General features: G+C 43.4%; 1 protein-coding gene across 1 annotated transcript in view; it reads right to left on the reverse strand.

Annotated features, from left to right (window-relative positions):
* Positions 1-739: 739 nt before the first annotated feature.
* tusc3 (tumor suppressor candidate 3) overlaps positions 740-24,591 on the reverse strand; it is a 381,130-nt gene continuing 357,278 nt past the window's right edge. The window contains exons 9-10 of the mRNA XM_072251817.1: positions 15,900-15,990; positions 740-1,017 (exon numbers count right to left, since the gene is read on the reverse strand). Coding sequence (XP_072107918.1) covers positions 1,002-1,017; positions 15,900-15,990 — 107 coding nt within the window. The 3' untranslated portion in view covers positions 740-1,001. The remainder of the gene's footprint in view (positions 1,018-15,899; positions 15,991-24,591) is intronic.

Here is a 24,591-nt window from a genome sequence, read left to right on the forward strand (position 1 = left end):
GGAAATCCAAAGCAACACACACAAATGCTGGAGGAACTCAGCAGGTCAGGCAGCATCTATGGAAAAGAATAAATAGTCAACATTTCGGGCCGAGACTTTTCTTTAGGACTACAAGAGGTAGCTACTGTTCTATTGTACATTTAGTTTAAACACCTGCACAGAAGTATCTTCCACCATGCATGTGAGAATGCAAACTTCTCTGGTAAGTTTTAAGAAATGTAAAATTGTATTTAAAAAGTAAAAATTGTTTAATAAAACAAAATAAAGTGCATTATTTTAAATTTTAAAATTCATCTGGAAGTCCCCAACAGCTGGCTGCTGAATGAGTGTTGGGGGACTGCTATTTTCAGATAATGCAATATCACCTTGTCAGAAGGTTTCTCATAGCTAAGCATGCTACCACAAAAATTAAGCACAGCACCTCTCGCCAAAGAGAGTATTTTTGAAAAATGATATTTGCCAATTCTTGATAATAAGACATATGGTTGCATATTTCCTGATTATCCTTGTTTGGATCTACACAAATACTTAAACATAGTGGGCAAATGAAGCTCCCTTTACTTTGGCTTGAAACGATTTCCTGTGAAGCATATAAAATTTTGTCCCCAGGCTTTTCTTTAGAATCCTGATTCTTCCAATGCATTTCAGGAATCTGACAAGAGCATTAAGCACTTATGTGAAATATGATACTGAGTGATGCCAAGGAATTAGTCAAAAGTCATGTGGAGATTCTTGCACTTTCATTATATTTCTGATCAATTTCCACATCATCCTCTACAGCAACTCTAAGCTAATAAATAAATGTATACATTAGAGAGACAAAATGAATGCAAACACAAGATTCCCTTCTAAACAACCGTTACACATTTTCACAATTATAAGTGTCAAAATTAATGGGTAACATTTTTTACAATGTCTTGCGGAACCAAATATAGAATACTTCCTTTTCAGATGACATTTATCTTCATGCCCACCGCCCAGATTTTTTGTGGCTCCATTGGTTACTTTATTAAAAAGCTGGAAAAGATAACAGTTCATAAATCACATAATACTTTAAAGGACACTGGGCTAACTGTCCATTATAAAAGAAACATTTCAAGAGTTAGCACTTATTATAACATGCGTCGAATTGAATTATCAATCTAAAATCTATTACATTACTCAAAAAAAAGTTCCAAAGTCAACTCTGACTGCAGTCTGTAGGTTTGCAATAATTCTGGAAGTGGAACAACCTTTGTGTTTTTATAACTACCCCATCACCCAACAGCCAGGATGTGCTCTCTTGTTGCTGCTGCCATCAGAGAAGGTATAGGAGCCTCAGAGTTCGCATCACCAGGTTCAGGAACAGCTACTACCCCACAGCTATCCGGCTTTTGAACTAAAGGGATTCAGCTTCACTTATACCATCATTGAAGTGTTCCCACAACCAATGGACTCACTTACAAGGACTTTTCATCTCATATTCTCAAATTCATGTATTTATTATTTTTTTTCGCTTTTGTTATCTTCACAGTTTGTTGTCTTCTATATTCTGGTTGAACACCTAAGTTGAGTGACCTTTCATTGACTCTGTTATCATTATAATTCTATAGATTTATTAAGTACGCGCACAAGAAAATGAACCTCAGGGTTGCATATAGTGACATATATGTACTTTGATAATAAATTTACTGTGAACTTTGAACTTTATCTGCTAATTTACTCAGGACAGCATCATGTAAATAGCAGAAGGCAAAGCAGTTGTGAACAATTTAGATATTGTAACTTGTTCTCCAGAAGTTTCAGCCTAAAAGATCTAGGGTAAATCTCCAGAGCATTACTGAGGAAATGTTGCGTTTCCACAAGTTCATCTTTGGTGAAAGTTTTAAACCAAAGTTCCTCCTGGTCTCTCAGGTAAACATAAACAACTCCATGTCACTACACCGATTAAGGGAAGAGGGCTATGTGCGCTTCTGTTTATTGCTTAACTAACATCACTTAAAAAGATAGATTGTGTAGTCATTATCTCGCTACTGATTTTATAATTTTACTCTGAGCACATTGGTTTCCTACTTGACAAGGATGAGAAAATTTAAACACTATTACTTTTGATGTAAAGTGCTGACATGAAGAAGGACACAATGTTATCTTGCTCAAGCTGAGTGACAACTTTCATTTAAAACCTGTGCACCTAGATGTTACAGTCTGGTCCCAATACTGTTTTTTTCATTGTTTCTCTCCACTCTGCATTCCTGATGACAATCATCTTCACAAGTGCAATTCATTGTGAACAATGGTGTTCTTTTGTTTTGTTGTTTAAAATGGCAATCAATCAATTAATGTAGAAGCTGTAATTCTTCTACCTCTTTGAAAGATTGCAAAGGCAACTTTACTTCTCTTTGGCTCATATACGCTTCATACTGCTTGACAATTTTCACCCCACCCATATTCACAGTTGAATGCTGTAGGCTGGGGAGATGGGAAAACAAACTCCACAATGAGAATTCTTGAACATAAGAGGTACTGTGGATACTGAAACTCTAGTGGAATACACACAATGTGCTGGAGTAGCTCAGCAGGTCTGGCAGCATCTATGTCCTGATGAAGGGTCTTGGGCCAAAATGTTGACCGTTTATTCCCATCCATAGATGCTGCCCGACCTGCTGAGTTCCTCCAGCACATTGTGTGTATTGCAGTGAGAATTCTTGTTCTCCTAAAAGTAGTCTGACATCTTCCATTTGACAAACTTACTGAAGTTCTTTGAGGATATAATGAGCGCAGTGGATAGAGGAAAACAGATGGATGTTATTTACTTGGATCTCCAGAAGGTGTTTGATAAGATGCCACATAAAAAACTTATCCATAAGATAAAGATGCATAGAGTTGGGGTGATGTATTAGCATGGATAGAGGATTGGTTAACTAATAAAAAGCAGAGAGTTGAGCTACTTTGTTGGTACTCTGGTTGGCAATCGTTGGTGAGCACTGGGCCCGCAACTATTCACGATATACATTAACAATCTGGAAGAGGGGACCGAGCGAAGTGTATCTAAATTTGCTGTTGATATTAAATTGAGTGGAAAAGCAAATTGTGCAGAAGATACAGAGAGATATAGATAGGTTAAGTGAGTGGGCAAGGGTCTGGCAGAAGGAGTACAATGTTGGTAAATGTGAAGTCATCCACTTTGGAAGGAAAAATAGAAGAGTAGATTATTATTTAAACGGTAAATAATTGCAGTATACTGCTATGCAGAGGCACTTGGAGTGCTTGTGCATGAATCACAAAAGGTTGGTTTGCAGGTGCAGCAGGCTATCAAGAAGGCAAATGGAATGTTGGCCTTCATTGCTAGAGGGACTGAATTTAAGAACAGGGAGGTTATGCTGTAACTGTGCAGGGTACTGGTGAAGGTACACCAGGAGTACTGCATGCAATTCTAGTCTCCTTCCTTGAAGAAGGATATACTGGCTTTGGAGGTGGTGCAGAGGAGGTTCACCAGGTTGATTCCAGAGATGAGGGGTTAGACTATGAGGAGAGATTGAGTCGCCTGGAACTGTACTTGCTGGAATTCAGAAGAATAAGAGGAGATCTTATAGAAACACATAAAATTATGAAAGGGATAGATAAGATAGAGGCAGGAAGGATGTTTCCAGGGGTAGGTGAGACTAGGTCTAAGTGATATAGTCTCAAGATTCGATGGAGTAGATTTAGGACAGAGATGAGGAGGAAATGCTTTTCCCAGAGAGTGGTGGATTTGTGGAATTCTATGCCTAATGAAGCAGTGGAGGCTACCTCAGTAAATGTATTTAAGACAAGGTTGGATTTTGCATCATAGGGGAATTAAGGGTTATGGGGAAAAGGCAGGCAGGTGGAGATGAGTCCATGGCCAGATCAGCCATGATCTTATTGAATGGTCGAGCAGGCTCGACAGGCCAGATGGCCTACTTCTGCTCCTATTTCTTATGTTCTTATATTTATGGATGGTTTAAGATTTCCATTTACAGTATACCAAAAACTTCAATTAAGGGTTACAAGTTAACTCTTCTTCGTAATCTATAGACTTCTCAGAGAACATTTTGCAAGTTATACAACAGGGAAATTATGAGCCGGATTTTCTTGAGTTATATGAGCTACAAAGTAAATTTCCCTCTCCTAACCCAATTAATGAACATTATATGTTATCTACGTGATAAATCAAGGGCATGCATTATTTCAGTTACCGTAAATTCCGGTGTATAAGCTGAGAATTTGGCCATAAACTTTGGTCCTAAAATTAGGGGGTTGACATATACAGATGGTGCCAACTTTGGAAAACTGAATACACGGAAGACAGGCTGTATTTATTGGCTGTTTTTGAGTCAAATACAAAAGAAAATACAAACGCTTATGAAATCTACGCAGAAGAAAAGATCTACAAAACACATTCTGTTTCTCAACTTACTTGTACACACTGTTTTCGTCAACTGCTCAGAGCTTGAAACTCTCACACTTTTCATTACCTGACTCTCCGAAAATCACGTCCCATTCTTCACCAGTCACCATATCACCGAAGAATTGTCAATTTCTGGATTGTCATTTGCAGCTTTACTGGCTGCCAAATCTCCATCGTCTTCTTCCCAAAGCAAATGATCTTCAGTGCCATCCAAAGCATTGCTGATGCTGCACTTCTTGAAGGCCTTCACAATGCACTCGGCCTTCATTTCCTCCCACGATTGCACTACCCACTCGCAAACTGTAGCTAGAGATGGGGCCCTCATATTTCTTGCTGGTGTGAATGACTGATTTCCAGACATCATCCATTCGTTCCACTGTTGACGCATGAATTCTTTGAATGGTTTGTTTAAACTCACATCTAGTGGCCGGAGCACGGATGTCAAACCACCGGGGATGACTGCAATGCCCGTATTTTCAGCTTTCAATGCTGCTTTTGTCTCACCTGACAAGTGCGCTTTGAACATGTCCCGGACAAGTAGCAACTTTTCCTTCCTGAAACCTTCGGGACATCGATACCACATCTCTTTAACCCGCTTCGTCCATCCAGCCGCGTACTTGAATGTAAACAACAACACCCCGCGGGAATTTTTCTTTCTTTGGGAATATTTTCCTCTTAAAAATCACCATCGGTGGTAGCTTGATCCCATCAGCCATACACATTAACACGACAGTAAAATGTTGCTTCTCTTGTCCAGTTGTTTTGACAAGGACTGTTTTCTCCCCCTTCTGATTGACAGTGCGGTTGCCAGAAACATCAAAGAACATTGGTGTCTCGTCCATGTTACCAATCAGTGAGAGCGGGTAAGAATGTGCCTTTCGATGCTTGATCACAAACAATTGGAAGGCCGTAATCTTATTCTCAAGGTCGCTCGGCAACTTCTGAGCAATCTTTGTTTTTTGTCTCAACACAAGATCACGTCTATTCATAAATCGGATGCACCAGCTTTGCGTAGCTTTGAAATTTTCGCTGACCTCACGGTGTTTTTCGGCTCATTTCAACGCTTGAACTCGAATCATTTCTCTGGTAACAACGTATCCAGATGATCGCTGGTGATTCACCCACTCTAAAACTTTTTCTTCCAGCTCTGGCCACTGGCATGTTTTCCCACAGTTTGCACATTTCGTCTTTGGCATTTCCCTCAGCGTGTCCTCTGCCTTTCTCCACTCTCTCACTCGTTTCTCGTTTACACTGAACTTCTTAGCAGCTACAGAATCATTCGTTCCTTTAGCAAAATCAAATCAACAACCTTCAGCTTGAAGCCAACACCATATCGCATTCGTTTTAATCTTTTGTACATGGTGGTCACAAACTCAATACTGAGTACACGTACTGATCCCGCCACCCCATGTAATGTTTTAATGAGATTACGATGGGCGCTAAATGGTTTCACGGGGGTTACATTTCAGATGATTCTTTACCATTGGGAACCTAATCCAAAATTTCCTTCCCTAATTTATTTATTAAGAATTCACTTATAACACTCTATAATGAGTAGACTTATTTTCTCAGCAGGCACTGGTTCACAAAATTTCCAGGTTCTGGATCTGGCAAAGCTGAGTACCAGCATGTGAGATCTTGTGATCTTTTCTGGTTAAATCAAAAACCTCTACAAAAGGCATCGGCTTATACAAAGGTAACATGAAAAAGTCACTTTTTTAACCTTGAAAATGGGGGGTTGGCTTATACTCCGGAATCTACGGCAATTAGAAGTTTTAAAAAAATGTTAAGAAATTTTAAAAAACATGTTGCTTTCAACAATGTTTGAAATCACTTTTTAAATTCAGGTCAATCACTCTTAAGCAGCTTTTGCACAGGGGAAGTTGAAACCTGATGAGCTTCTCCGTCTTCCTCCTATGATTTTTTTCTTTATTTAAATAACAGTTTGCAATTAGTGTATGAGGAATAATACCAGTTGACATCCTAATAATTTCTAGAACACTTAATTTGTTGAAGTGCAGAACCAATCCTCATAGAGCGATCAGAAGTGAAGACAGTGAGCAATTTCACGTTCTAGGGTGTCAAGATTTCTGAGGATGTAACTTGGTCCCAAAATATTGATGCAGCTATAAAGAAGGCAAGACAGCGGCTATATTTCATTAGGAGTTCGAAGTGGTTTGGTTTGTCTATAGATGTACCCTGGAGAGGATTCTGACTGGCGGAATCACCATCTGGTATCGGGGCGGCTACCACACAGAACGAAAAGAAGCTACAGGAAGTTGTAAAGTTAGTCAGCTCCATCTTGGGTACTGGATTCCGTAGTACCCAAGTCATTTTCAAGGAGTGATGCCTGAGAAACGTGATGTCTATTATTATGGACCCCATCACACAGGGCATCCCTTCTTCTCATTGTTACTGTCAGGAAGGAAGTACAAAAACTGAAGGCACACACTCAGTGGTTCAGGTATAGCTTCCACACAGTCCCATATGATTCCTAAATGGACATTGAACCCATGAACACTACCTCACTTTTAACATATATTATTTCTGTTTTTTCACTATTTTTAGTCTGTTCGATATACATATATGTACTTACTGTAATTTATTTATTTAGTTATTTATTCATTCATTTCTTTCTATATTACCATGTATTGCATGGTACTGCTGCTGCTAAGTTAGAAATTTCATGACACATGCTGGTGATAATAAGCCTGATTCTGATAGCTGGAAGAAAATCAACACAATTGTAAGGTTTTAAATCTGTAGTGTAAATAGCATCATATGATTAATATCATTAAATTAAATGAATGCAACAGTGAATGACCTGTACCATTTTTAAGTCCCCCCGACATTTAAATAAATACTTCCTTTGACATAAAGCCATTTGAGTGCCTAGTTAGCAGCTGTGGTTGCTGTGTTGCTCACGCATATTATTTGGTAGCTTTTGCTAAGCACTCACAGCAGTAACTTAATTGAAAATTGCCTCTTGCAACCTTTCAGAAAGTTATATAAAAGCAAAACATTGCACGTGCATTTGAATTTACTGCCTTAGAATCTCTTTATTTTTCCACTTGATACATTTAGATGAACCCAAGGTAGATCAGATGGCTTAGAACATAGACATAGAACATAGAACAGTACAGCACATTACAGGCCCTTCGGCGCACAATGTTGTGCCAACCCTCAAACCCTGCCTCCCATATAAGCCCTCACCTTAAATTCCTCCATATGCCTGTCTAGTAGTCTCTTAAACTTCACTAGTGTATCTGCCTCCACCACTGACTCAGGCAGTGCATTCCACGCACCAACCACTCTCTCAGTAAAAAACCTTCCTTTAATATCCCCCTTGAACTTCCCACCCCTTACCTTAAAGCCATGTCCTCTTGTATTGAGCAGTGGTGCCCTGGGGAAGAGGCACTGGCTATCCACTCTATCTATTCCCCTTATTATCTTGTACACCTCTATAGTGTCTCCTCTCATCCTCCTTCTTTCCAAAGAGTAAAGCCTTAGCTCCCTTAATCTCTGATCATAATGCATACTCTCTAAACCAGGCAGCATCCTGGTAAATCTCCTCTGTACCTCTTCCAATGCTTCCACATCCTTTCTATAGTGAGGCGACCAGAACTGGACACAGTACTCCCAGTGTGGCCTAACTAGAGTTTTATAGAGCTGCATCATTACATCGCGACTCTTAAACACTAACCCTCGACTTATAAAAGCTAACACCCCATAAGCTTTCTTAACTACCCTATCCACCTGTGAGGCAACTTTCAGGGATCTGTGGACATGTACCCCGAGATCCCTCTGCTCCTCCACACTACCAAGTATCCTGCCATTTACTTTGTACTCTGCCTTGGAGTTTGTCCTTCCAAAGTGTACCACCTCACACTTCTCCGGGTTGGACTCCATCTGCCACTTCTCAGCCCACTTCTGCATCCTATCAATGTCTCTCTGCAATCTTTGACAATCCTCTACACTATCTACAACACCACCAAACTTTGTGTCGTCTGCAAAATTGCCAACCCAACCTTCTACCCCCACATCCAGGTCGTTAATAAAAATCACCAAAAGTAGAGGTCCCAGAACAGATCCTTGTGGGACACCACTAGTCACAACCCTCCAACCTGGATGTACTCCCTCCACCACCACCCTCTGCCTTCTGCAGGCAAGCCATTTCTGAATCCACCTGGCCAAACTTCCCTGGATCCTATGCCTTCTGACTTTCTGAATAAGCCTACCGTGTGGAACCTTGTCAAATGCCTTATTAAAATCCATATAGATCACATCCACTGCACTACCCTCATCTATATGCCTGGTCACCTCCTCAAAGAACTCTATCAGGCTTGTTAGACACGATCTGCCCTTCACAAAGCCATGCTGATTGTCCCTGATCAGACCATGATTCTCTAAATGCCCATAGATCCTATCTCTAAGAATCTTTTCCAACAGCTTTCCCACCACAGACGTAAGGCTCACTGGTCTATAATTACCCAGACTATCCCTACTACCTTTTTCGAACAAGGGGACAACATTAGCCTCCCTCCAATCCTCCGGAACCATTCCCGTGGACAACGAGGACGTAAAGATCCTAGCCAGAGGCTCAGCAATCTCTTCTCTTGCCTCGTGGAGCAGCCTGGGGAATATTCCATCAGGCCTCGGGGACTTATCCGTCCTAATGTATTTTAATAACTCCAACACCTCCTCTCCCTTAATATCAACATGCTCCAGAACATCAACCTCACTCATATTGTCCTCATCATCATCAAGTTCCCTCTCATTGGTGAATACCGAAGAGAAGTATTCATTGAGGACCTTGCTCACTTCCACAGCCTCCAGGCACATCTTCCCACCTTTATCTCGAATCGGTCCTACCTTCACTCCTGTCATCCTTTTTTTCTTCACATAATTGAAGAATGCCTTGGGGTTTTCCTTTACCCTACTCGCCAAGGCCTTCTCATGGCTCCTTCTTGCTCTTCTCAGCCCCTCCTTAAGCTCCTTTCTTGCTTCCCTATATTCCTCAATAGACCCATCTGATCCTTGCTTCCTAAACCTCATGTATGCTGTCTTCTTCCACCTGACTAGATTTCCACCTCACTTGTCACCCATGGTTCCTTCACCCTACCATTCTTTATCTTCCTCACCGGGACAAATTTATCCCTAACATCCTGCAAGAGATCTCTAAACATCGACCACATGTCCGTAGTACATTCCCCTGTAAAAACATCATCCCAATTCACACCTGCAAGTTCTAGCCTTATAGCCTCATAATTTGCCCTTCCCCAATTAAAAATTTTCCTGTCCTCTCTGATTCTATCCTTTTCCATGATAATGCTAAAGGCCAGGGAGCAGTGGTCACTCTCCCCAGATGCTCACCCACTGAGAGATCTGTGACCTGACCCGGTTCATTACCTGGTACTAGATCTAGTATGGCACTCCCCCTAGTCGGCCTGTCCACATACTGTGACAGGAATCCATCCTGGACACACTTAACAAACTCTGCCCTATCTAAACCCTTGGAACTAACCAGGTGCCAATCAATATTAGGGAAGTTAAAGTCACCAATGATAACAACCCTGTTATTTTTGCACCTTTCCAAAATCTGCTCCTCTGTATCTCTGCTGCTACCAGGGGGCCTATAGAATATCCCCAGTAGAGTAACTGCTCCCTTCCTGTTCCTGACTTCCACCCGTACTGACTGAAAAGAGGATCCAGCTACATTACCCATCCTTTCTGTAGCTGTAATAGTATCCCTGGCCAGTAATGCCACCCCTCCTCCCCTTTTTCCACCCTCTCTATCCCTTTTAAAACACTAAAATCCAGGAACGTTGAGAATCCATTCCTGCCCTGATGCCAGCCAAGTCTCTATAATGGCCACTACGTCATAATTCCATGAATGTATCCAAGCTCTCAGTTCATCACCTTTGTTCCTGATGCTTCTTGCATTGAGGTACACACATTTCAGCCCTTCTACCTTACTGTCTTTACACCGTTTATTCTGCTTCTGTTTCCTCAAAGCCTCTCTATATGTTAGATCTGTCTTTACTCCATGCACTTCTTTCACTGCTCTATCGCTCTGGGTCCCATCCCCCTCGCAAATTAGTTTAAACCCTCCCGAACCATGCCAGCAAACCTACCTGCAAGGATATTGCTCCCCATCGAGTTCAGGTGTAACCCATCCAATCTGTACAGGTCCCACCTTCCCCAGAAGAGATCCCAATGATCTAAAAATCTAAAACCCTGCTCCCTGCACCAACTCCTTAGCCACGCATTCAACTGCCATCTCCTCCAATTCTTACCATCACTGTCACGTAGCACTGGCAGCAATCCTGAGAACGCCACCCTTGAGGAACACACACAAAAGTTGCTGGTGAACGCAGCAGGCCAAGCAGCATCTCTAGGAAGAGGTACAGTCGACGTTTCAGGCCGAGACCCTTCGTCAGATCTAACTGAAGGAAGAGTGAGTAAGGGATTTGAAAGTTGGAGGGGGAGGGGGAGATCCAAAATGATAGGAGAAGACAGGAGGGGGAGGGATGGAGCCAAGAGCTGGACAGTTGATAGGCAAAAGGGATACGAGAGGATCATGGGACAGGAGGTCAGGGAAGAAAGACGAGGGGGGGACCCAGAGGATGGGCAAGGGGTATATTCAGAGGGACAGAGGGAGAAAAAGGAGAGTTTGAGAAAAAATGTGTGTATAAAAATAAGTAACAGATGGGGTACGAGGGGGAGGTGGGGCATTAGCAGAAGTTAGAGAAGTCGATGTTCATGCCATCAGGTTGGAGGCTACCCAGACGGAATATAAGGTGTTGTTCCTCCAACCTGAGTGTGGCTTCATCTTTACAGTAGAGGAGGCCGTGGATAGACATGTCAGAATGGGAATGGGATGTGGAATTAAAACGTGTGGCCACTGGGAGATTCTGCTTTCTCTGGCGGACAGAGCGTAGGTGTTCAGCAAAGCGGTCTCCCAGTCTGCGTCAGGTCTCGCCAATATATAAAAGGCCACATCGGGAGCACCGGATGCAGTATATCACCCCAGCCGATTCACAGGTGAAGTGCTGCCTCACTTGGAAGGACTGTTTGGGGCCCTGAATGGTGGTAAGGGAGGAAGTGTAAGGGCATGTGTAGCACTTGTTCCGCTTACACGGATAAGTGCCAGGAGGGAGATCAGTGGGGGGGGATGGGGGGGGACGAATGGACAAGGGAGTTGCGTAAGGAGCGATCCCTGTGGAATGCAGAGCGAGGGGGGGAGGGAAAGATGTACTTAGTGGTGGGACCCCGTTGGAGGTGGCAGAAGTTACGGAGAATAATATGTTGGACCCGGAGGCTGGTGGGGTGGTAGGTGAGGACCAGGGGAACCCTATTCCTAGTGGGGTGGCGGGAGGATGGAGTGAGAGCAGATGTATGTGAAATGGGGGAGATGCATTTAAGAGCAGACTTGATAGTGGAGGAAGGGAAGCTCCTTTCTTTAAAAAAGGAAGACATCTCCCTCGTCCTAGAATGAAAAGCCTTATCCTGAGAGCAGATGCGGCGGAGACGGAGGAAGTGCGAGAAGAGGATGGCGTTTTTGCAAGAGACAGGGTGAGAAGAGGAATAGTCCAGATAGCTGTGAGAGTCAGTAGGCTTATAGTAGACATCAGTGGATAAGCTGTCTCCAGAGACAGAGACAGAAAAATCTAGAAAGGGGAGGGAGGTGTCGGAAATGGACCAGGTAAACTTGAGGGCAGGGTGAAAGCTGGAGGCAAAGTTAATAAGGTCAACGAGCTCTGCATGCGTGCAGGAAGCAGCGCCAATGCAGTCGTCGATGTAGCGAAGGAAAAGTGGGGGACAGATACCAGAATAGGCACGGAACATAGATTGTTCCACAAAGCCAACAAAAAGGCAGGCAGAGCTAGGACCCATACGGGTGCCCATAGCTACACCTTCAGTTTGGAGCAAGTGGGAGGAGCCAAAGGAGAAATTATTAAGAGTAAGGACTAATTCCGCTAGACGGAGCAAAGTGGTGGTAGAGGGGAACTGATTAGGTCTGGAATCCAAAAAGAAGCGTAGAGCTTTGAGACCTTCCTGATGGGGGATGGAAGTATATAGGGACTGGACATCAATTCTGGTATCTGTCCCCCACTTTTCCTTCGCTACATCGACGACTGCATTGGCGCTGCTTCCTGCACGCATGCAGAGCTCGTTGACTTTATTAACTTTGCCTCCAACTTTCACCCTGCCCTCAAGTTTACCTGGTCCATTTCCGACACCTCCCTCCCCTTTCTAGATCTTTCTGTCTCTGTCTCTGGAGACAGCTTATCCACTGATGTCTACTATAAGCCCACTGACTCTCACAGCTATCTGGACTATTCCTCTTCTCACTGTCTCTTGCAAAAACGCCATCCTCTTCTCACAATTCCTCCGTCTCCGCCGCATCTGCTCTCAGGATGAGGCTTTTCAATCTAGGACGAGGGAGATGTCTTCCTTTTTTAAAGAAAGGGGCTTCCCTTCCTCCACTATCAACTCTGCTCTTAAACGCATCTCCCCCATTTTACGTACATCTGCTCTCACTCCATCCTCCTGCCACCCCACTAGGAATAGGGTTCCCCTGGTCCTCATCTACCACCCCACCAGCCTCCGGGTCCAACATATTATTCTCCGTGACTTCCGCCACCTCCAACGGGATCCCACCACTATGTACATCTTTCCCTCCCCACCTCTCTCTGCATTCTGCAGGGATCGCTCCCTACACAACTCCCTTGTCCATTCATCCCCCCCATCCCTCCCCACTGATCTCCCTCCTGGCACTTATCCGTTAAGCGGAACAAGTGCTACACATGCCCTTACACTTCCTCCCTTACCACCATTCAGGACCCCAAACAGTCCTTCCAGGTAAGGCAACACTTCACCTGTGAGTCGGCTGGGGTGATATACTGCATTCGGTGCTCCCGATGTGGCCTTTTATATATTGGCGAGACCTGACGCAGACTGGGAGACCGCTTTGCTGAACACCTACGCTCTGTCCGCCAGAGAAAGCAGGATCTCCCAGTGGCCACACATTTTAATTCCACATCCCATTCCCATTCTGACATGTCTATCCACGGCCTCCTCTACTGTAAAGATGAAGCCACACTCAGGTTGGAGGAACAACACCTTATATTCCGTCTGGGTAGCCTCCAACCTGATGGCATGAACATCGACTTCTCTAACTTCCGCTAAGGCCCCACCTCCCCCTCGTACCCCATCTGTTACTTATTTTGTGCACACATTCTTTCTCTCACTCTCCTTTTTCTCCCTCTGTCCCTCTGAATATACCCCTTGCCCATCCTCTGGGTCCCCCCCACCCCACTGTCTTTCTTCCCAGACCTCCTGTCCCATGATCCTCTCATATCCCTTTTGCCAATCACCTGTCCAGCTCTTGGCTCCATCCCTCCCCCTCCTGTCTTCTCCTATCATTTTGGATCTCCCCCTCCCCCTCCAACTTTCAAATCCCTTACTCACTCTTCCTTCAGTTAGTCCTGACGAAGGGTCTCGGCCTGAAACGTCGACTGTACCTCTTCCTAGAGATGCTGCCTGGCCTGCTGTGTTCACCAGCAACTTTTATGTGTGTTGCTTTAATTTCCAGCATCTGCAGAATTCCTGTTGTTATCCACCCTTGAGGTCCTGTTCTTCAGCCTTCTGCCTAGTTCCCGAAACTCACACTTCAGGACCTTGTCCCTCTTCCTGCCTCTGTCGTTGGTCCCAACATGTATCATGACTTCTGGTTGCTTTCCCTCTCGTACCAGGATGTCGTGCACCCGGTCAGAGACATTCCGGATCCTGGCACCCAGGAGGCAACAAACCATGCGGGTGTCCTTCTCACATCCACAAAATCCCCTGTCTGCTCCCCAGGGTATACAGTCTCCAACTATAGGGTCTTGAGTATAGACTTAGCAGCTGCTCACAGAAAGAGTCAGGAAGCAATGTGAGCCACAATTATTATATAAAACATAAAGGTGCCTTACATTTTTCTCATTTGTTTACTAAACACTCATCAGGTGCTATTTTTATTCTGTTCCCTCCACTGTGCCGAGGCTGAAGCAGACAGCCCTGAACACAGAAACAGGGATCATGGCCTTCGCATTTCCCTTTCAATACTGCAACACATAAACTTCAGACTGCCAATTCACTTACACGTTTTTCCCTGCAGTCAGGATTAAGCTAGTCATTCTTGGCTATTGATTCAATGGCAAAACTAATTAACGTTAGCCCCCACTACTTAAAACCAGTCTGCACCACTTATGGCTACAACAGCACTCGGCGTGGATTCCAGGTGCCATTCTATCTTCAGATATTTTTACCAATTTTTAAAAATATGGATGTTGTTAAAAAGGCAAGAATTCATCACAGGTCACTTGCCATCTTTAAGAAGCTAGTGTTGCTAAAAGTTAACTTTTGGAAATTTGTATAGAAAGCATATACAAAATGAAAACCAGAGACATCTACTGGAACAACCTGTTATCCTTTTATAGGTTCTTTATTAGTCAGGACTTCAAAAGTAGGAAGAAGAAGTCAGGAGAATGGAGTTGAGAAGGACAATAAATCAGCCATGATGGAATGGTGCACACTTGATGGGCCAAATGCCTAATTATGCTCCTACGTCTTATTTCCATCATTACTTTACAACTACAACACAATTCAGGATTACTGAATCACTGATAAAAGAACAAGAAGTTGAAGACTCATAAATAATGTGATTTAACTCTTCCAGCAATCGATTCATACATTGCAATTTGCATAATTTCAAAGTTAGCTTTGTGTTTCAAGAATTAGCTGGTAAAACTTTATGTCAAACTACATTAAGTATATAAAGAAACACATTATAGTCAGAGAAAAGTTCAGTATAAATTAAGTGATCAAATTGCCTGATTTTTAAATGGGAGAATAAGGAAGAGGAATTTACAGACAGTGGTGATATTTAATTTATCCTACTGTATGGAAAGGTAAGTGATAGAGATCACATTCCTATTTTACACTGTGTCACATTCTGGTTTCTATGGAATCAAAAATCATGTACAGAGCAAACCTATATTTTCCATATTCCAATTTGTGTTTAAAAGTGAAGGTTCATCTTTCATAATGGAGTCTCTTTGACCTGTCATTTGTTTCCCGAGATAGATGAAAATTGGACACAGTTCATTAAGTTTGTACCACTGTCCCTAACTGGTTTTCATCTAATTTGGGGTCCCTGACTGATCCTTTTTATGCAAACAGCAGAGGGGAAAAATTGTCTGACAGTGCTTTCCCATAATTCGTTTCTTGCCCGCAAAAATAATTTATTACCAGCTCCAAGAATAAAAATCATATATAACACTTCAAATTTCAAATGTATTTTCAGACAACTGAGATGAAGAGAAACGACAGCTTTGATAACAAGCAAGAATAATGTGTGCTATTCTCACTTATCATTACCTATACCCATTTGATGTTTCAAAGACAATAGAGTGAGATGAGGAAGTATGATCATGAACCTACGTACCTATAAGGATATCCATGATACTTGGACCGGAATATTGACAGCAGCAAACTGAAGAAAAAAACCACCAAGCCTAATCCCACCAGACAGATTACTGTAAAAAAAAATCAGAATACAATTAATAAACACAACTCAGTACAACTTCAAATAGACTCATTCAAGTGCTACTTCATGGTCAGACAATTTGTAACGTGGGTAACATTACTCCATTTATAAGCAACTGTAGCATTTAATGTAATGCAGATATAAACTAATATACTGTATGTTTTTACAATAAATTAAGATGACGATGCCACTTATAACTTCCAATGATGCCATATTTTCTTGTGTGGAATTTTGTTGACATTAGAACCATAGAACCATAGAACCATAGAAACTACAGCACAGAAACAGGCCCTTTGACCCTTCTTGGCTGTGCCGAACCATTTTCTGCTTAGTCCCACTGACCTGCACACGGACCATATCCCTCCATACACCTCCCATCCATGTATCTGTCCAATTTATTCTTAAATGTTAAAAAAGAACCCGCATTTACCACCTCGTCTGGCAGCTTATTCCATACTCCCACTACTCTCTGTGTGAAGAAGCCCCCGCTAATGTTCCCTTTAAACTTTTCTCCCCTCACCCTTAACCCATGTCCTCTGGTTTTTTTCTCCCCTTGCCTCAGTGGAAAAAGCCTGCTTGCATTCACTCTATCTATACCCATCATAATTTTATATACCTCTATCAAATCTCCCCTCATTCTTCTATGCTCCAGGGAATAAAGTCCTAACCTATTCAACCTTTCTCTGTAACTGACTTTCTCAAGTCGCGGCAACATCCTTGTAAACCTTCTCTGCACTCTTTCAATCTTATTTATATCCTTCCTGTAATTTGGTGACCAAAACTGAACACAATACTCCAGATTCGGCCTCACCAATGCCTTATACAACCTCATCATAACATTCCAGCTCTTATATTCAATACTTCGATTAATAAAGGCCAATGTACCAAAAGCTCTCTTTACGACCCTACCTACCTGTGACGACACTTTTAGGGAATTTTGTATCTGTATTCTCAGTTCCCTCTGTTCCACTGCACTCCTCAGTGCCTTACCATTAACCCTGTATGTTCTACACATCAAAGTTGCTGGTGAACGCAGCAGGCCAGGCAGCATCTGTAGGAAGAGGTGCAGTCGACGTTTCAGGCCGAGACCCTTCGTCAGGACTAACTGAAGGAAGAGTGAGTAAGGGATTTGAAAGTTGGAGGGGGAGGGGGAGATCCAAAATGATGGGAGAAGACAGGAGGGGGAGGGATAGAGCCAAGAGCTGGACAGGTGATAGGCAAAAGGGGATACAAGAGGATCATGGGACAGGAGGTCCGGGAAGAAAGACGGGAGGGGGACCCAGAGGATGGGCAAGAGGTACATTCAGAGGGGCAGAGGGAGAAAAAGGAGAGAACATCTGCTCTCACTCCATCCTCCCGCCACCCCACTAGGAATAGGGTTCCCCTGGTCCTCACCTACCACCCACCAGCCTCCGGGTCCAACATATTATTCTCCATAACTACCGCCACCTCCAACGGGATCCCACCACTAAGCACATCTTTCCCTCCCCTCCCTCTCTGCATTCCGCAGGGATCGCTCCCCATGCAACTCCCTTGTCCATTCGTCCCTCCCATCCCTCCCCACTGATCTCCCTCCTGGCACTTATCCGTGTGAGCGGAACAAGTGCTACACATGCCCTTACACTTCCTCCCTTACCACCATTCAGGGCCCTAAACAGTCCTTCCAGGTGAGGCAACATTTCACCTGTGAGTCGACTGGGGTGATATACTGCGTCCGGTGCTCCCGATGTGGCCTTTTATATATTGGCGAGACCCGACGCAGACTGGGAGACCGCTTTGCTGAACATCTACGCTCTGTCCGCCAGAGAAAGCAGGATCTCCCAGTGGCCATACATTTTAATTCCACATCCCATTCCCATTCTGACGTGTCTATCCACGGCCTCCTCTACTGTAAAGATGAAGCCACACTCAGGTTGGAGGAACAACACCTTATATTCCGTCTGGGTAGGCTGCAACCTGATGGCATGAACATCGACTTCTCTAACTTCCGCTAAGGCCCCACCTCCCCCTCGTACCCCATCTGTTACTTATTTTGTGCACACATTCTTTCTCTCACTCTCCTTTTTCTCCCTCTGTCCCTCTGAATATACCTCTTGCCCATCCTCTGGGTCCCCCCCCCCCGTCTTTCTTCCCGGACCTCCTGTCCCATGATCCTCTCGTATCCCCTTTTGCCTGTCACCTGTCCAGCTCTTGGCTCCATCCCTCCCCCTCCTGTCTTCTCCTATCATTTTGGATCTCCCCCTCCCCCTCCAACTTTCAAATCCCTTACTCACTCTTCCTTCAGTTAGTCCTGACGAAGGGTCTCGGCCTGAAACGTCGACTGTCCCTCTTCCTAGAGATGCTGCCTGGCCTGCTGCGTTCACCAGCAACTTTGATGTGTGTTGCTTGAATTTCCAGCATCTGCAGAATTCCTGTTGTTTCCCTGTATGTTCTATGTTGGTTTGTCCTTCCAACGTGCAATACCTCACACTTGTCAGTATTAAACTCCATCTGCCATTTTTCAGCCCATTTATCCAGCTGGTCCAAGTCCCTCTGCAGGCTCTGAAAACCTTCCTCACTGTCTACTACACCTCCACTCTTGGTATCATCAGCAAACTTGCTGATCCAATTTACCACATTATCATCCAGATCATTGATATAGATGACAAATAACAATGGACCCAGCACTGATCCCTGTGGCACACCACTAGTCACAGGCCTCCACTCAGAGAAGCAATTCTCTACCACCACTTTCTGGCTTCTTCCATCGAGTAGAATTACAGAAAATTCTAACATAAATTAAGAAAATCCACATTGATTGCTCCGGTGAAAAATGAGAAGGTCTTGGTTCATATTGGCACTAATAACTTAGGTAGGAAAGCGGAGGAGGTTCCAAATAGAGAACGAAGGCACTTAGGTTGAAAGCAGGAAAACAGGACCTCTTGGGTAGTAATCTCTCAGGATTGCTGCCTGTGCCACGCACCACTGAGGGTAAGACTTGGATGATTTGTCAGATGAATGCATGCCTGAGGAACTGGTGCAAGGAGATGAGCTTCATATTTCTGGATCATTGGGATCTCTTCTGGGGAAGGTATGACCTGTACAAAAGGGATAGGTTACAGCTGAACACAAGGGGAATCAATGTCCTTGCAGACAGGTTTGCTCGAGCTGTTGGGGAGGGTTTAAACTAATTTGGCAGGGGTATGGGGACCAGAAAGATAGGGCTGGATATGGGGCAGTTGATAAACAAATAGATGCAGTGTGCAGTGAGACTGCCAGAAAGGACAGGCAGATGACAGAGCAAAATTATAGTCAGTGGGATGAGTTGCAGTGTAACATTGGGACAAAATCGGAAAGGGTGATAAATATAGGAGTGAAAGTGATACACAGTGACTATAAAAAGTATTCACCCCCTATAAGTTTTTATGTTTTATTGTTTTGTAACATTGAATCACAGTGGATTTAATTTGGCTTTTTTGACACTGATCAACAGAAAAAGACTCTTTTGTGTCAAAGTGAAAACAGATTTCTACAAAGTGATCTAAATTAGTTACAGATATAAAACACAAAATAATTGATTGCATAAGTATTCACTCCCCTCCCCCCCCCTTTAACATGACACACTGAATCATCACTGGTGCAGCCAATTGGTTTCAGAAGTCAAATAATTAAATAAATGGAGATCTGTTTTTGGAGACCTGTGTGCAGTCAAGGTGTTTCAACTGATTGTATAAAAAATACACCTGTATCTGGAAGGTCCACCTACTGGCTGGACTTGAAAAGGGCTGTTCACTCATGATCCCCATGCAATCTGACAGAGCTTGAGCAGTTTTGTAAAGCAGAATGGGAGAAAATTGCAGTGGCCAGATGTGCAAAGCTGATAGAGATCTATCCATACAGACTCAATTGCTGCCTAGGGTTCATCTACTAAATACTGACTTGAAGGGGGTAAATATTTATACAATCAATTATTTTGTGTTTTATATTTGTAATTAACTTAGATCACTTTGTAGAGATCTGTTTTAACTTTGACATGAAAGAGTCTTTTATTGTTGATCAGTGTCAAAAGAGCCAAATTAAATCCATGTGATTCAATGTTGTAAAACAATAAAAGATGAAAACTTCCAAAAGGGTGAATGCTTTTTATAGGCACTGTATTTGAAGTCACTCAGTAGACGGAATAAGGTAGATGATCTGGTCATGCAATTACAGAATGGTACGTATGACATGGGCATCACTGAGTCATGGCTGATAGAAGATTATAGTTAGGAGCTACACATTCAAGGGTACAAATACTATTGTATGAATAGATAGGTAGGCAGAGAGGGTGGAGTGGCTCGGTTGTCAATAAGACCAAGGAAAAGATTGTAGACTTCAGGAGAGGGAAACCATAGGTCCATCCTCCAGTAATCATCGGAGGATCAGAGGTGGAAAGGATCAGTAACTTTAAACTCCTTGGTGTCACTATCTCAGAGGACTCATCATGTAAATATTATTGTGAAGAAAGCACGTCAATGCCTCTACTTCCTCAGAAATCTGTAGATATATGGTGGAAAGTGTGCTGACTGGCTGCATTATGCCCTGGTATGGGAACACCAATGCTTTTGAGCAGAAAACTCTACAAAAGTTAGGGGATTCAGTCCAGCATGTCTTGGGTAAAATCTTCCCAACCGTTGAGTAAATCTACATGGAACGTTGCTGTAGAAAAGCAGCATCCATCATCAAAGATCCTCACCACCCAGGCCATGCTTTTTTCTCGTTACTGCCATCAGGTAGAAGGCACAGGTGCCTTAGGACTTGCAGCATCTAGTTCGAACAGTTACTACCTCTTAACGATTGGGTTCTTGAACAGAAGGGAATAGTTATACTCATTTAAGGACTCATTCAAGTACTCTGTTATATTGTTATTTCATGCTCGTTATTTATTGCTATTTATTTATATCTTCATATGCATAGTTTGCTTACAGTTTACAGTTCCTGATTGCATTGTTTACAATTTACAGCTTATAGTAACTGTTCTATAGATTTGTCAAGTATGCCTGCAGAAGAAAATCTGTGACAAAAAATGATGCCATGTGTGTACTCTGATAATAAATTTTACATTGAATTTTGAACTTTGAAGTTTTAGGATGCTCACGAGATGGCGTTTTGGAGCAGCTCATAGCTGAGCCCACTAGGGTATCAGCTATTCTGGATCGGCTGTTGTGCAATGAAGCAGAATTGATTAGCGAGCTTAAGGTAAAAGAACCCTGAGGGGCATAATGAGCAAAATATGATTGAATTCATCCTGAAATTTGACAAGGAGAAGCTAAGGTCAGATGTATCAGTATTATAATAGAGTACAGGGAATTAAAGAAGATGAGAGAGGAGGTGGGCAGAACTGATTGGAAAAGAACACTGGCAGGGATGATGGCAGAGCAGTAATAGCTGGAATTTCCGGAAGCAATTTAGATGGCATAGGATATATACATCCCAAAGAGGAAGATATATTCTAAAGGCAAGATAACATAACTGTGGCTAACGAGAGAAGTCAAAGGCAACATAAAAGCCAAAGAGAGAACATACAATAGAGCAAAAATTAGTGGAAATTTAGAGAATTGGGAAGACACTAGACATTAGAATACTACAGCACAGTACAGCCCTTTGGCCCTCGATGTTGTGCTGACCCATATATTCCTTAAAAGAAAGTACTAAACCCACAATACCCTGTAACCCTCTATTTTTCTTTCATCCATGTGCCTATCCAAGAGGCTCTTAAATATCCCCTAATGTTTTAGCTTCCACCACCATCCCTGGCAAGTCATTCCAGGCACCCACAACCCTCTGTGTAAAACACTTACCCCTGATGTCCTGATGTCTCCCCTAAACTTCCCTCCTTTAACTTTGTACATATGCCCTCTGGTGTTTGCTATTCATGCCCTAGGAAACAGGTACTGGTTATCCACCCTATCTATGCCTCTCATAATCTTGTAGACCTCGATCAAGTCCCCTCTCATCCTTCTATGCTCCAAAGAGAAAAGTCCCAGTTCTGTTAACCTTGCCTCATAAGACTTGTTTTCCAATCCAGGCAACAACCTGGTAAATCTCCTCTGCACCCTCTCTATAGCTTCCACATCCTTCCTATAATGAGGTGACCAGAACTGAACACAATACTCTAAGTGTGGTCTCACCAGGGATTTGTAGAGTTGCAACATGACCTCTCTACTTTTGAACGCAATCCCCCTATTAATGAAGCCTAGCATCCCATAGGCCTTCTTAACTATCCTATCGACCTGTGCAGCGACCTTGAGGGATGTATGAATTTGAACCCCAAGGTCCCTCTGTTCATCCATACTCTTAAGTAACCGACCGTTAACCCTGTACTCAGCCTTCTGGTTTGTCCTTCCAAGATGCATCACCTCACACTTATCCGGATTGAACTCCATCTGCCACTTTTCTGCCCAACTCTGCATCCTGTCTATATCCTCTTGTAACCTTTGACAACCTACAGCTCCATCCACAACTCCTCCAATCTTCGTGTCATCCGCAAACTTACTCACCCATCTTTCCACCTCTTCATCCAGGTCATTTATAAAAATCACAAAGAGCAAGGGTCCCAGGACAGATCCTTGTGGCACTCCACTAGTCACCGACCTCCAGGCAGAATACTTTCCTTCCACTATTACCCTCTGCTTTCTTCTTGTAAGACAATTTTTTATCCAAACAGCCAAGGTTCCACGGATCTCATGCCTCATGACTTTCTGGATGAGTCTCTCGTGCGGGACCTTGTCAAATGCCTTGCTAAAATCCATATAGACCACATCTACCACCCTACCCTCATCAATTTCTTTTGTTACCTCTTCAAAAAACTCAATTATGCTCGTGAGGCATGACCTTCCCTTCACAAAGCCATGTTGACTATCCTTGAGTAGACTGTACTTCTTCAAATGCTCGTAGATCCTATCTTTAAGAATCCTTTCCAATAGTTAGCAGACCACCAACGTAAGACTCACCGATCTATAGTTCCCAGGTTTCTCCCTATTACCTTTTTTAAACAGGGAACTACATTTGCCATTCTCCAATCCTCTGGCACCTCCCCTGCAGCCAAAGAGGATTCAAAGATCATAATGACTGCTCCAGCGATCTCTTCCCGCAGCAACCTGGGGTATATCACGTCCAGCCCTGGGGACTTAACAATCTTGATGTTTTTAGGAAAATCCAATACTTCTTCTTCCTTAATCTCCACATTGTCCAGCACACAGGGCTGTTCTATTTCGACCTCACCCTGATCAAGGTCCTTTTCACTTGTGAATACTGAAGCGAAGTATTCATTTAGGACCTCCCTAACCTCCTCCACCTCCAGGCACATGTTGCCTTCTTTATCCTTTAGCAGCCCCATCTTCATTCTTGTCATCCTTCTGTTCTTCACATACGCATAGAACGCCTTGGGGTTCTCCTTAATCCAATGCCAAGGCCTTCTCATGCCCCCTTCGAGCTCTCCTAAGTCCTTTCTTAAGCTCCTTCCTGGCTGCCCTATATTTCTCATGAGCCCCTCCTGCTTCCTGCTTCTTATATCTAACATATTCTTCCTTCTTCCTCTTGACGAGTTGCCTCACGTGTTTCGTCAGCCACTGTTCCTTTTCCTACCATTTTTTCCTTGTCTCAGTGGGATAAACCTATCCTGAACCCAGCACATGGTCCCTACACTTCCTCCACATTACTTTTGTGCTTTCACCCTTGAACATCTGTTTCCAATTTACTCTCGCTAGTTCCTGCCTCATCCCTTCATAGTTGGCCCTTCCCCAGTTAAGCACTTTCCCATTTTGTCTGTTTTTATCCTTTTCCATAGCTATGCTGAAGCTAAGGGAATTGTGGTCACTCTCACCAAAATGCTTTCCCACCAAGAGGTCTGCCACCTGACCAGGTTCATTACCCAGAACTAGATCCAGTTTGGCCTCTCCTCTCATTGGTCGGTCCACATACTGTGTCAGGAATCCTTCTTGAACACACCTGACAAATTTGGCCCCATCTGTCCCCCTTGCAGTCAGGAGGTGCCAGTCAATATGAGGGAAGTTGAAATCACTCATAACTACAACCGTGTATTTCCTGCAACATTCTAAAATCTGCCTGCTTATCTGCTTCTCGGTGTCCCGAGGGCTATCTGGGGGCCTTACGACTACTCCCAGCACAGTGATTGATCCCTTCCTATTTCTGACTTCCACCCACATCGACTCAGTGGACACTCCCTCTGCAGCGTCCTCCCTTTCTATAGCCATGATACTATACCTGACCAGTAATGTTACTCCCCCTCCTTTCTACCTCCCACCCTATTCCTTTTGAAAACCCTAAACCCCGATACCTGCATCAGCCAATCCTGCCCTTCCTCCAGCCAAGGTTCAGTAACGGCCACAACATCGTAGTACCACGTACTGATCCATGCTCTAAGTTCATCCCCTTTATTCCTAATACTCCTAGCATTGAAATAGACACATTTCAACCCCTCTAACTGGCTACATTTATGTTTTGTCCCCTACCTGTCCTTCCTCACCAACTCAGAACACATAGCAGCTTGCCCTTGTCCTTCCACCCTAATGTCTGTACTTGCATTCTGATTCCTACCCCCCTGCCAAAC

This window comes from Mobula birostris, chromosome 3 (assembly GCF_030028105.1).
Source record: "Mobula birostris isolate sMobBir1 chromosome 3, sMobBir1.hap1, whole genome shotgun sequence".
NCBI lineage: Eukaryota > Metazoa > Chordata > Chondrichthyes > Myliobatiformes > Myliobatidae > Mobula > Mobula birostris.